Source organism: Taudactylus pleione, unplaced genomic scaffold, assembly GCF_031769625.1.
Source record: "Taudactylus pleione unplaced genomic scaffold, aTauple2 ptg000479l, whole genome shotgun sequence".
In the NCBI taxonomy this organism is placed as follows: Eukaryota; Metazoa; Chordata; class Amphibia; order Anura; family Myobatrachidae; genus Taudactylus; species Taudactylus pleione.
This window is the reverse complement of record NW_028284881.1, coordinates 3,560,144-3,573,973: the sequence shown is the minus strand read 5'-3', so window position 1 is coordinate 3,573,973 and position 13,830 is coordinate 3,560,144. Positions and strand designations below refer to the sequence as shown.

Here is a 13,830-nt window from a genome sequence, read left to right as displayed (position 1 = left end):
TTGCATGAATCAAAGTTTAACACTTGCTCAAACTGATGTTGAAAGTATACGCTTGTAGCTTTCACAGGTTTTGGCAGACTGCCAATTTCCACTGGAATGCAAGAGTGTTCCCATTTTTAGGGATTGTGTGTGGCGCAGACGAAGTTTGATCCTTGGAAAAAAAACGAATAATAATCTCAAACTTCACCACCATGCCAAATTTGGAGAGGCTAGGTCCAAAACTTTGGCAGTGCATAAAAGACAAAGACAGACACGCTTTCTCACATATTATATAAATAAACATACATAGACACACAATGCTGAAGGAGCCTAGCACTCCAAAGGCCAACATTCAAATCTGGGCGCCAAGATACAAAAATATAAACATAATGAAAATGGCACTCCTAAATAAAGTCAAACTCCAAACTGTTTATTTAAATATCCATACAATTTACAGCGACATTTCTGGCAGCTAAGTGCTCGAGAAAGTGCACTTAGCTACCCAAAACGTCGCTAAACATTGTATAGATTTGTAAAGAAACAGTTTGATCTTTTGAATTTATTTATGGATGGCGTTTTCAGTATACATCACTAATCAATTATTTATTTTTTTTAGAAATTCTTTATTTAAATTTTTAGGGCTCCCGGGGGGACTTAGGGTTACCACCGCCCCGGGAGGGTTAGGTGTAGGCTAGGGGAAGGGGGGGGTTAAGTTTAGGCACTTGGGGGGGGGGGTTAGGGTTAGGCACCCCTAAGGGAGGGTTAGGGAGGAGAATTAGGTTAGCGATACTTATCATAGGGATGATCAGGATTTTCACCCTTGCCAGGCTGCTGCTGTCGGGATTTGAACCGCCGGCCGTGCGTCCGGCGGTAATACCTACAGTGTTCTCCCCAGAAATTTTTTCCAGCTGGGTGGTATCCAAAAGTAGCCGGGTGGGGACCTTCGCAATTATGCACGCGCCGGGAAAAGGGGTATCTCCCAGACCAGTCCAGCCAGACATGTCTCAGGCTGCTCCCCCACTGGCTCTCAGTCAAAAGTGCCCATTATGATGTGGCCCCTGTATTTGTGCCCTTTATACAGTGCCCCCTGTAGTTTTCCCCTTTATGCAGTGCCCCCTGTAGTTTAGCTTTGCCCTTATGCAGTGCCCCCTGGCTGAAGTAGTGCCCCTATGTAGTGCCCGCAGACTGGCCCCTTATGCATTGCCCCCAGGCTGGCCCCTTTATGCAGTGCCCCCAGGCTTAAATAGTGCTTCCCCAGGCTGGCCCCTTTATGCAGTGCCCCCAGGCTTAAATAGTGCCCCCCAGGCTGGCCCCTTTATGCAGTGCCCCCAGACTGGTCCTGGTCCCAGCCCTTACCTTTACTTGCAGGCAGCTCAGCCACTCGCCGCAGCCTCGCGCTGAATGGATCTAACTAGATCCAGCAGGCGCAAGGGCAGGCTCCTCACGTCGCAGGTGACATAATGACGTAGTGCATCACTGGGAACGCTGGCCTCTGAAGTGATCGGAGGCTTCTTTTGCCTGTGGTCACTTCAGAGGCCAACGTTCCACAGTGGGGGACAGCGGGGAAAAGTGCAGCGCGGCAGGCTGTTTCTGCCGGTCGGTGCGCCCGCAGAAAACAGCCTGGGGAGAAAACTGTACCTACTACACCCGAAATACATCATCCATGTACATATAGAAATCTAACCTGCGACACCAATCCCAGACAGTAGGTGGTTAGGGGAACACCAGTGTAGTGGAACTACTGCTCTGGCTGCATTGTTCATATGTTTTAGGAGAGACTTCTTATATCTAGATAGAGGGATGGTTGTATGAGATAGTAACCAAAAATCGGGGTTTGCAGGGGCCGGATAACCTCCGATGCAAAGGCTACAGCTCCGGTCCAAAATTGTGAAATCAACGTGCAATCCCACCAAATATGGAACACTGTACCTTTTTCTCTTCCACACCTCCAGCAGAGCGGCGACACCCCAGGAGAATACTTCTGGATAATAGCTGGGCAGCGATACCACCTCGTTAAAACCTTGTATTGAGTTTCTATGACCTCCAGACTAGTGGAACATGTACTATCATATTGAAATACCTTGTTCCAATTAATCTGAATATCTTTAGTCTCTATATCCTTATCCCAAGCACTTTGAAAGGATGTCACTTAAGAAAAAGAAATAGCTAAAAGAATTCGGTAAATAGATGAGATTACATGTTGAGGAGTGTCATCGCTCGCACAGATAGATTAAAAGGAAGTTAGGGATCACCCTATATTATCCATTTCACCCAGAGAGAAAGCAAAATGGTGCGTTTGTAGGTAAAACTAGTGATCTTGCCTAGATAAGCCAGCTTCCTTGGACAGTGCGTCAAAGGACTTGAATATACCTCCAGAAACCCAACCACCTATTCTACTTAAACCAAAAGCAGACCATTTAGATGCCATATATCTCGATATACCCGGCTAAAAAGAGGATTGTATATTATAGGGGTAAGGGGGGACACCACCGAGGACACATCAGACTTTAACCTCAGCTTTTTAAATAATGTCAGAGTAGGCCCTACAGTTGGGTGATCTGTACACGGCAGTTTGGAGCACCACGGAGCAATTCTATACATTTTTTTTTTTTTTTTTTAAATATTTAAGCAAAAATCTGATAAGAACAGTCATTAAAAATATATACAAAAAAAAAAAAAAAAAATTATGCATTATGTACATATACCAGTTATACACAACCCCCCCACCCCCAAATAAAAGAAAGCAACTGGTTATTTTATTTTTTTGCAGCATCATTAGCCAGTCACATTATCTTTTGAGATGGCTGCAAGAGGAAAACTTACTTTTTCAGTTGAGGAGATTTTAAGTAAAGTGTCCACTTGGTATAAGGATGTCCCACTTTCCTGCCGCGAATCAATGTTCAAACGGCAACTCCCGGTATCATCATTTGCTAAAAGCTCAATATCATTCCACATGTTGATGTGTTGTTGATCTGTAACGTTATGATTAACATATTTATATATCTATAATGCTGTACAAGTAGAACTAAAATGGCAACAACAATAGACATTATACTCTCGGACGGCAATTCTATGAATTAAACATACATTCTTTAAGACTATATTTGATGTGCTTTTAGGCTGACAGACCAGGAAAAAAATTAAACTTACAGGACCTGTGCACATGCACATAAATCCTGACAAGCATTTGAGTCAACTGCAATAATTCATGTAATGTTCTCAAGTGCTAATGCTCAGCATAATATAGTGGAGATATATAGAACCACTTATTAACTAGCCGTGGGGGGGCGCGGCATCAGGCACCAAGAGTCGACTGGCCTATAGAGACCAACAGAAATGCCTAATGCACGGAGCCTCCCCCATAAGAAATATGATCCCTTGGGGGCTCCCCCTCCACTCCTCCTTGACCTCCCTGGCACTGAAGGCAAGCACTGCAGAGACAACCTCTTCCTCTCCTGCCCAGAGCCCACCAAACAATAACAGATTGCCGCCTCCTACATAATAGTAATAATGCAGAAAACAGGATACTTACCGATAAATCCCTTTCTCCGATTCCATAAGGAACACTGGAGACCATAGACAGTAGGGATATAGATGGTGCTAAGTGGGAGCTGGCACTTTAAATTTTTAAGAAGTGCGACTAGCTCCTCTCCCGTTATATCACCCTACAAACCCAGTCTTAGAAAACTGGGCCCGAGGGGAGCTGAGAAAAAACAAACGGAAGAGGAGGAGGAGAAGAAAGTACACAGAACATATGAAAAGGTTGAAATAACAGACATCAAAACAGTTCTCTAACAGTCATAATATAAAATGACCCCAACCCTGGCAGGAAGGAACAGCGCAGGGTGGAATCGGAGAAAGGGATTTAATCGGTAAGTACCGAAATCCTGTTTTCTCCTTCATCCACTAGGGGACACTGGAGACCATAGACAGTGGGGACGTCCCAGAGCTCCCATTACGGGGGGAAAAGCGCCGAGAACCCTGCAAAACAGACCGGCCATACTGCACTGCAGAGGCCGCACACATGTCAAATCTATAAAAAATATATATATATAAAAAAAAAAAAAAAAAAGGAATGTCGGCCAAACCAAGTAGCCGCTCGGCAAAGTAACTCCATGGAAAAACCTCACGAGTAGACGCCCATGAGAAACCTACGGAGCGAGGGGAATGCGCTGTAATAGAAAGCGGAGGCTCCCTAGATGAAGCCATATATGCCTGATAGACGAATCCAGTGGGCCAGTGACTGTTTGGAAGCTGGCCAACCAGGACGAGTAGCACCATACAAAACAAATAGTTTGTTATACATATGGCTGCAGTCCCTACCACATAAATACGAAGAGCCCTAACATCCTGACGAAGGAGAGTGTCATGGAAGAACAGTTACCACAATAGGTAGGTTGATGTGGAAAGCTGAAACCCCTTTTGACAGAAATCCATTCTTGTACGGAGTTCCGCGCTATCCTCATAAAATATCAAGTATGGAGGACGATAGGATAGAGCTCCCAGACCAGACACACTCCTGGCTGATGCCAGTGTGAGAAGTGTTACCTTCCATGAAAGGTATTTTAACTCCACCAACCGCAAAAGGTTGAACAGAGAACACTGTAAGAAAGAAAGGAACAAAGGGTGGTTGCAACAGAAATCACACCCTGTAGAAAAGTCTGAACCTCCGGTATTCAAGACGCACTTCTTCTGGAAGAAAAACAGTCAGAGCTGAAATTTGAACCTTCAGCGAACCCAACCGCAGACCGGTTGAGAAACCTGCTTGCAAAAAAAAAAAACAACAGAAATCTGGCTAGGTTGAATTCTGTAGGAGGAGCCCCTCCACATTCACATCATAAAACAAAAGTCTTCCAATTATGGTGGTAATGTCTAGAAGTACCTTCCTTACTAGTGCTAAACATAGTAGGGCTTACCCTGGATGGGATCCCTGTACATCTGAAAATGTCCCTTTTAAAGAGCCACACTATCAAACGTAGCCCTTGGATGCACGTCCTACCGGCTGAGGTATTCGGTTTCTCAATTTGCTTCACCTGGAATGAAGATTGTCATTGCAAACTTTTCCGCCGGGGTTAGAATCCGGCTTACTTCTAAAAAAAGCCGGACGTCTGGATACGCCGTGATTAATGTACGCCACTGTTGTGGCATTGTCTGACTGGACCCTGACTGCAGGGCTCCGCAACAGGTGATCTGCTGTCTGAATAGCGTAGACAACTGCCCGCAATTCCAATATGTTTATCAGCAGACTCGCTTCCAGTGATATCCAGTGGCCTTAGAAGTACTGTACTTGAAATAATGCTTCACATCCTCTTAGACTCACGTCTGTGGTGAGAAGAGTACCATCCCCCACTCCGAATCTCCTTTCCCTCCTGTAGGAATATCAAGTTCAACCACCAGAGAAGGGGTATCCGAGTTCTGGGACTTAACTTTACCCGTTGGTGAAGGAAAAGATGAGTTCCTGTTCACTGAGAAAGGACTAGCTGAAAAATCATGGAGAAATCCACCTTAAGGAAAAAGGCCTTTAATGCCTTGACCCAAACATGCACCAATACCAGACGATGTCGAAGGACTGTCCTCACCATCTCCAGAATGAAAGTTGCTTTTTCCTGATGAAGGAACACTCTCTGACATCAGGTGTCCAAGTTGCGCCGTTACAGATGAGACTTGGGAAAACTCAGAAACCACCCTACAATGAGACGGCTGTGAGTCACTGTGACGTTCTGCAGTAATTGGACCCTGTAATGGGCCTTCAGCAGAAGATAGTCTAGGTAAGGGATAATAGTGATCCCTTGCTTCTGAAGGATAGTCATCATGACAGCCATGACCTTTGTGAATAACCTGGTGACCAATAATAAGCCAAAGAGTAAGCCTCGAGTCTGGAATTGAGAGTTCCGAAAAAATAATCTCAGAAATGCCTGGTGAGGCTACCGTAAAGGGATGTGAAGAAAGTCGTCCTTGATATCTCTGGATATCAAGGACGCTGTTCTCTAGTCCCCAACTGAAGGGCCTCTATGTTGAACTTGAAAATTCTTAGCAATAGAATGAGATTCTACAAGTTCAGAGTAGGTCTGAACGAGCCATAAGGCCTCGGAATCACGAAAAGACTGGAGTAAAAAACTTGTCCGGTCTGATGTCTGGAAACCTGGACTCTTGTGGATAGAAGCTAGTTTATAGTTTGCTGTAAAGCTATACTCCTGTCGGAAACTGGTAAACCTGTGGTAAAAAGTCAAGCTTGTATCCTCGAGTGATGAGATCCCAGACCCAATCATCCATACAAGATTCCGTCCATACTACTCTGAAATCCTGAAGTCTCGCTCCCACTCTGGGGACCCCCAGGTGAGAGGAAAGCCCATCCTGCACTAGGCTCAGTAGTGGACTTAACCTCATGTTGAGATGTTATTGTGACTCTACCCTAACCTCCGGTACCACGGGGAGTTGATGGACCAGTGAACAACCCAGAACACTAAAGGACCGAAATTAGGGTCCTGTATAATTATTAACATTTATTTACATGGCGCCACATGTGTTCAGCAGCACCTTACAAAGTATATTAACAAATAAGTAACCAGCAACTTACAAAACAATACACGGACAAGGATAATAAACATTGCTATATTAGCAACCTTTACACCCACATAAGCAGCCAAATGTTAATTGCCCTAGTGGGGAGTAAGAGATAAATTAAAATACAGTAGGGAGAAGTACAAGAGTGTAGAGGACCCTGCTCAAAAGAGCTTACATTCTGAAATTGAGTGGCAGACAAACAGATGTGACACAGATGGGGTAGGCAGGAAGATGTAGCAGCAAGTTAGGATGACAGCTGGAAGTCTTTAATGAAGTAGTGGGTCTTAACAGCTCATTTGAATGATTGTAGAGAGGTGCAGAGTCTGATGGGGAGAGGGAGCTAGTTCCAAAGGTGGGGAGCAGTGCGGGCAAAATCTGGGAGGAAGTAATCAATTGGCATGAAAGGCAGCGTGTATGAAGTGAACGAAGAGGGCGGACAGAAGAGTGAAGGGAGATGAGATCAGAGATGTAAATAGGAGAGGAATGGGTGAGGGCTTTATAAGCTAGTGTGAGAACCTTGAATTGGGTTCTGAAAGGGAAGGGGAGCTAGCAGAGGGCTTGTAGGAGAAGGGAGGCAGATGTAGAGTGTTTGGAGAGGAAGATGAGCCAAGCAGCAGCAGTGAGCACAGACTGGAGAGGAGAGAGTTGGGATTTGGGGAGGCCAGATAGGAGGAGGTTACAGTAGTCCAATCTGGAAATTACTAGTGAATGTATGAGGGTTTTGGTGGCATCCTGGTTGAGAAAGGGTCTGATCTTGGAAATATTCTTGAGATAGAAACAACAGGACTGTGAGAGGTACTGAATATGTGGTTTGAAGTAGAGGGAAGAGTCCAGGATGACTCCAAGACAACACACTTTGGGACTAGATGAGATATTTCCTTATCAATAGATGGCATAACTAAGAACTTCTAGGGGAAGAAGCCACAGACGAAATATAAGAGGATATAACCCCATCCATGTATCTAGATTCACTGCAAGGATAAAAACACGATCCGCGAACAGCTTTCTTCGATTCTGCACTTACCTTCATGTAGACTACGACAGGACGCAGTATCACACTTGCAGCTGTACAAATGGACTTGAGAGTATACTTCAAACTACTGTCCGACGTGTCTCCAGGAAGCGGTAGTGTCGACTACTTAAACAGCCACTAAACCGATGATCTACTGTAGTGGGATTCTCACAATATAAACTGCTATGCATAAAAAAAATAAAAACCGCCGGGACATCTGAAATTTGTTTATCCAGACATTCCCAAGCTGACAACAGAACATAATCCAGCTTTAATGAAACTGGAAATGCAATAGCATGTCTTATTTCTTTAGAAAGAAAAACTGTGGGGCAAAACTAGTGTCCTCCACCTGTATATGCCATACCTGGCAGATTGCAGAAAATAAATCTATTCGAGTCTCCTATACAGTATATAAGGCAATGTAATTACCCCTGCAACACCAGGGTATCTGACACTGATCAGTGGTACGGGAAAAAGCCCTAGTTTTGAGATTACAAGGCCTCCATGCCTCTTAACCTGGAAGCCCCTCTATTTCCGAGAAGCCTCCATCATTTATATCTTATGCTGACGGTATTAGCTCCTTAACAGCAGCTTATTTCTTATGCCGTCAGCCAATTACCCAAATCTCAATTTGCTTTGTTAGTGTAACCTGCGCCATCCAAGACGGCAGATCTGACATCCCTGAAGTTTGTTTTTGATGCAATTTTTAAAGGGAGAACACACAAACTCCACACAGCCAAAGCTGCAGTGGATTATCGAACCCCAGTGCTGCGACACAGCAACACCAACCTCTGCGCTACACAATAGGGAGTTAGATGTGCACAATATTTGCAGGTATGTAGAGACGCCTTAGAACCTCAAGAAACATACAGACCACACACACACACACACACACAACATTAAAGTGTAATGAAAAAGGTCAACAGAAGAAACTGGTATACAGAGAGACAGGAGAGAGCCACACCCGCCCTAATAGCACTCCTAGTGGTGCCAGAAAACGCCTGGAGGAAGTAACCAATGATACTTAAATGCTCTCCTGACCAGCCTAAACCCCACTGTGTACTTACAGTTCTGTTTAGGCTACCAGTTTCACTGTAGCAGTATAATGTATAATATATATATTAGGGGTGAGCGGGTTCGGATTTCTGAAATCCGAGCCCCCCCGATCCGAGGCCGGCTCGACTTTTCCCGCCTGACTCGGATCTGAAATCGAGGCAAAACGTCATCAACCCGCCTTCTGGATCTCGCGCGTTTTGGATCCTATATAAGGTACCCGCGTCGGCACCATTTTCTCACTCGGCTGTGGACAGTGAAGAGGGAGGGTGGGAGTTAGGGCTGGCTGGGCTGTGTAGTGTAGTGCAGAGTAGTGTTGTGCTGCGCTGTGCTGCTGTTATCCATAGGGGCTGTGTCTACTACTTCAAAGTCCATAGGGGCTGGCTGTGTTGTGCTGCTGTGGTCCATAGGGGCTGTGTCCACTACTTCAAAGTCCATAGGGGCTGGCTGGACTGTGTTGTGCAGTCAGTTGTCCATAGGGGCTGTGTCCACTCCAAAGTCCTGTGCAGTGTCCCAGTCCTAAAGGGGTGCTGTAGTGTTGTCCAGGGGGTGCTCTGTCCGTCAGGGGTGCTCCCCCCAAGTGCTAAAAAAAATAAATATTTTTTTGTGTTTCTGAATTGTGTGCGCAGTAGCCGCACGTGCATCAACAAAGTAGTGCCAAGCGTGCGCCTGTGTCATAAGTAAAGGGCAGGCTGGCTTGACCATTAAAGGGTGCTGTAACCCCCAAAGTACACTCCAAACCAAATAAAAAAATATTTTCTGTGTTTGTGACTTGTGTGCACTGTGGCTGCACGTGCATCAACAAAGGAGCAGTGCCAAGCGTGCGCCTGTGTCCCATAAGTAAAGAGCCGGCTGGCTCATTTCTTAAAGGGTGATGTAACCCACAAAGTGCACTACTCTCCAGCAAAAATAAAAAAATATTTTCTGTGTTTGTGTGCGCCTTAGCCGCACGTATATATCAATATAACATAAATGGAGGACCAAACTTTCTCCGATAAAAATAAAATAGGGAAAGATCAAGAACCACTTCCTCCTAGTGCTGTTGCTGCTGCTGGGAGTTGTTCATCATCCCAGAGAGGAAGTAGGAACACCACTACTTTTACTAAACAATTGACCCTCCAACAGTCCCTAGCGATGAGGATGAAGTGCGACAGCAGTCATCCTGAAGCAAAACGTATAACCGAGGCCTTGACTGCTATGTTGGTGTTAGACGTGCGTCCGGTATCTGCCATTAGTGCAGTGGGATTTAGACAATTGATGGAGGTAGTGTGTCCCCGGTTCCAAATCCCGTCTAGATTCCACCTGCATCCTCAAAGCAGCAGCGACAAGCGTGCGTCTGTCTGTTAAAGGGTGGTGTAACCCTCAAAGTGCTCCAAAAAATAAAACACTATTTTTTTTATGTGTTTGACTTGTGTGCGATGTAGCCGCACGTGCATCAACACAGTAGCAGCGTCAAGCGTGCGCCTGTGTCATAAGTCAAGGGCCGGTTTGGACATCTGGTCCGGACTGAAAGACGTGCCAACAATTTCTGACAAGTCTACTGTTACTGCATATGATACTGTCCTCAAAGCAGCAGCGACAAGCGTGCATCTGTCTGTTAAAGGGTGGTGTAACCCTCAAAGTGCGCTCCACAAACAATAAAAATATTCTTTTTTTTTTTCTGTGTTTGTGAAATGTGTGGGCTGTAGCCGCACCTGCATCCTTAAAGCAGCAGCGACAAGCGTGCGTCTGTCTGTTAAAGGATTACATCGGTGACAACATCCAAGTAGGCATGTCAGACAGTCCGTACCTGTACTGGCAGGAAAAAGAAGCAATTTGGAGGTCCCTGTACAAACTGGCTCTATTTTACCTGAGTTGCCCCCCCTCCAGTGTGTACTCCAAAAGAGTGTTTAGTGCAGCCGGGAACCTTGTCAGCGAAAGGCGTAGGAGGTTGCTTCCACAAAATGTGGAGAAGATGATGTTCATAAAATGAATTATCAACTCTTCCAGGGAGACCAGCCTCCTGAACGTACAGAGGGACCTGTGGTTGTGGATTCCAGCGGGGACGAATTAATACTCTGTGAGGATGAGGATGTACACAACACTGAAGAGGGTGAGGAATCGGTGGATGAGGACGACATCTTGCCTCCGTAGAGCCAGTTTGTGCAGGGACAGATTAATTGCCAGCTTGTTTTGTGGGGGCCCAAACGAACCAATCATTTCAGCCACAGTCGTGTGGCAGACCCTGGCGCTGAAATGTTTGGTTTGTTAAAGTGTGCATGTCCTGTTTATACAACATAAGGGTGTGTGGGAGGGCCCAAGGACAATTCCATCTTGCACCTCTTTTTTTTCTTTGAATTATGTACTGTTTGGGGCCTAGTTTTTCAAACTGCCATCCTGTCTGCCACTGCAGTGTCACTCCTAGATGGACCACGTGTTTGTGCCGCCCACTCGTATCTCTTAGCATAGTCATCCAGCTACCTCGGTGCAACCTTTTGGATATAAAAACACTATTGTGAGGTGTGAGATGTTCAGCGTAGACTGGAAATGAGTGGAAATTAAGGTTATTGAGGTTAATAATAGCATAGGAGCAGAAACACACACAAATTCTGTGATTTTAGCTGTTTTTAAAAAAAAAAAAATACAGATCCAAAACACAAAACCCAGAACCCAAAACACGGAAGGGTGGTTTTGGCAAAACCAATCCAGATCCAAAACACGAAGAAAGATCCAGATCCAAAACACGAAAAGTGGCCGGTGCACACCCCTAATATATATACACACACACACACAAATATACATACACACACACACACATCAGGCAGAGTCCCTCCGTGTAATGGCCGTCAACACCTTCCAGAGAAGTGCTGGGAGGAAGAAACAGGGTTCCGGAGCTAAGCTCCGCCCCCCTGCTATGGCACTTAAACTGTACTATAAGCATGCTAAAAATCTGGTTAGAGATGCCACGAAGTAAGTGGCAATGTCTTTTATTAAAATTCAGATAATAATGAGCATGTGTATGAGGCTGGCTGAACTAGCAGCACTACCAGGCCTGCAGCAGTGAATGGGTTACTGTTACACCCCACTCTTACATTAAAGCTGTGTGCTTAACGTGTTGAGCCACAGCTAATCTGCTGTTTTGCTGCTCCGTTAGTAGGAGCGGCCTGCTGCTGCTATACCACCTGTTTTAATAATAACCTGGCTACCCCGTTACTCGGGGAGCCAGGGACTACTTACAGAAGCTGCGGTGCTGCCGGTGGCGGTAGTGACTGATGGAGGCCGGTATGCGCGCTGCAAGCAGCGGCACGTGGAACCCACTGTAATGGAGATGGTGGTCTCAGCAGTTGGAGACCCCAGGTGAAGTGCGTGCACTTGCAAGCGGGTCCCCCCGGCAGCTCCATCTTTGCAGACAGGCAGTGCAGCTGCTGCCTGCCTGTCTGTCATCAATGTCTTCTATATTTAGCACAAAAGCACTTCTAACTAATTGCAAAACCCTGAGTATGAACCACATCCAGCTCCCCTCGGGCAAGAACTAAGACTGGGCTTGTAGGTAGATATAGAGGGGGAGGAGCTAGTCACACTTCTTAAAATTTAAAGTGCCAGCTTCTACTTAGCACTGTCTATATCCCCACTCTGTCTATGGTCTCCAGTGTCCCCCTAGTGGATGAAGAAGAAATCCCAGTTGCATATATTTGCAAACATATGGTGAGCCACTAAGGCATCTTACCATATGTTTGCAAATATACATATATAACGGAGATCACAGCATTGCTTTTATGTAGGAGAACCTCATTCGCTGGTCCTTTGCGGTGTGCTGGGAAATTCTGTGGGGGTTTTTTTCCTTTTTTAAGCTGGGGTCATACCTGCATTTTAGAAACATTGAATTTCTCAGGCTTATAAACAAAAATCTAAATCAGCATTTTCATGAGCAGTTTGGAGGAGTCTATTTATGAAAGATGTTAAGCAGACGTTTACAAATCTTTAACAATAACACTGTCCCCATAGTTCTCTTTAAGGTCATTGAAATGGTTCTATTTAATAAGCTCAGCTATTTTGAGCTTGTCTGTTAACATAAACCAAAGATGGCATTAGCCTATAGGAAAAGCACTAATAATACACCTCCCTTGTGGTCTCCCTTTCCTCCTATTACTACATTTTATGAGCATTCATTGTCTAATGATTACTAGGGCTAACTGAAGCAGGACAGAGGTATAGCTGCAATGCATTTTTCGGGACTTTGGTGTGTGTAAGCAGCTAGATCTGCTTGTGTATTTATTGTGGATCTGGGTTTTTGTGTACGTTTAGTATGGATCCCAGGTGGTTTAGTGAAAATTTGGTATGGATGCAGTTAGATCTGGGTGGATATGTGTGAATTTAGTGTAGACCCAGGAAAATCTGTAAGCGGGAAATTAAGTGTGGACTCCAGCTTCTACCCTCTTCCAGATACAAAACAGATACGGCCCTGACGGACTCTGAGTGAGGACTGCTGACCCGATTAGCACGCAGTCATCACCAGGCAGAGTAGCATAGGGAGTCTTTAGAGTAACAGAATGGCTCCCCAATGCTGCTCCTTCGCTGCATTACTGGCTGAAGATACCCTGCTGTAGCCGGAGGAATGACAGCCATGGGACACCAATCACAGCATTGGAACAAACCATTTATGGTTAGGAAACATTCAAATCTGACCATTGATGGAACAAACATTGAATATTGGAACCAAAACATTGACAGTTCCATCAGTTGATTCCATCCCTAGCGTGTGTAAGTCAAATTGTGCATGCACACTTGCAGAGCTTCCCCTCTAATGAAAGGCATGAGCTTTACTGCAATGAATACAATTTTTTTCCTAAAATTAAATAACTTTTCTACACTAACAGATTGCTGCTGCAAATTTCTCTAACAGAGATTCCCATTCACAGGAGTATACTCAAATTCTGCTTTTCTAAGTTACTATAAAATTTACTAAATTATTTAATCTACTTAAAAATATCACACAGAGGGGGAGATTTATTATTAGGGCACATATCGTGCCACTAAAGCTGTCCTGATTCACCTATTATCAAGATGTATTCAGTGTTCGCAAATACGCACTACAGCTCGTATTTTACCCGGGAATTGAAGGTGGGGACTCAAACAAAAACACGCTGGGTCCCTCAGGACGCGCTGTGACCAATCAGCTGCGCTGTCCTGCACTGTCAGTTTCATGCCCAATGGTAGAGGAAGGGGAGGAGTGTGAGTGTGAT

The 13,830-nt window shown here is 45.1% G+C and overlaps 1 protein-coding gene across 1 annotated transcript in view; it reads right to left on the bottom strand.

The window, feature by feature from the left end:
• KNTC1 (kinetochore associated 1) overlaps positions 1-13,830 on the bottom strand; it is a 295,100-nt gene that overhangs the window by 278,394 nt on the left and 2,876 nt on the right. Inside the window, exon 2 of the mRNA XM_088449172.1 lies at positions 2,803-2,951. Within this exon, the coding sequence (XP_088305298.1) occupies positions 2,803-2,934 (132 nt within the window). The 5' untranslated portion in view covers positions 2,935-2,951. The remainder of the gene's footprint in view (positions 1-2,802; positions 2,952-13,830) is intronic.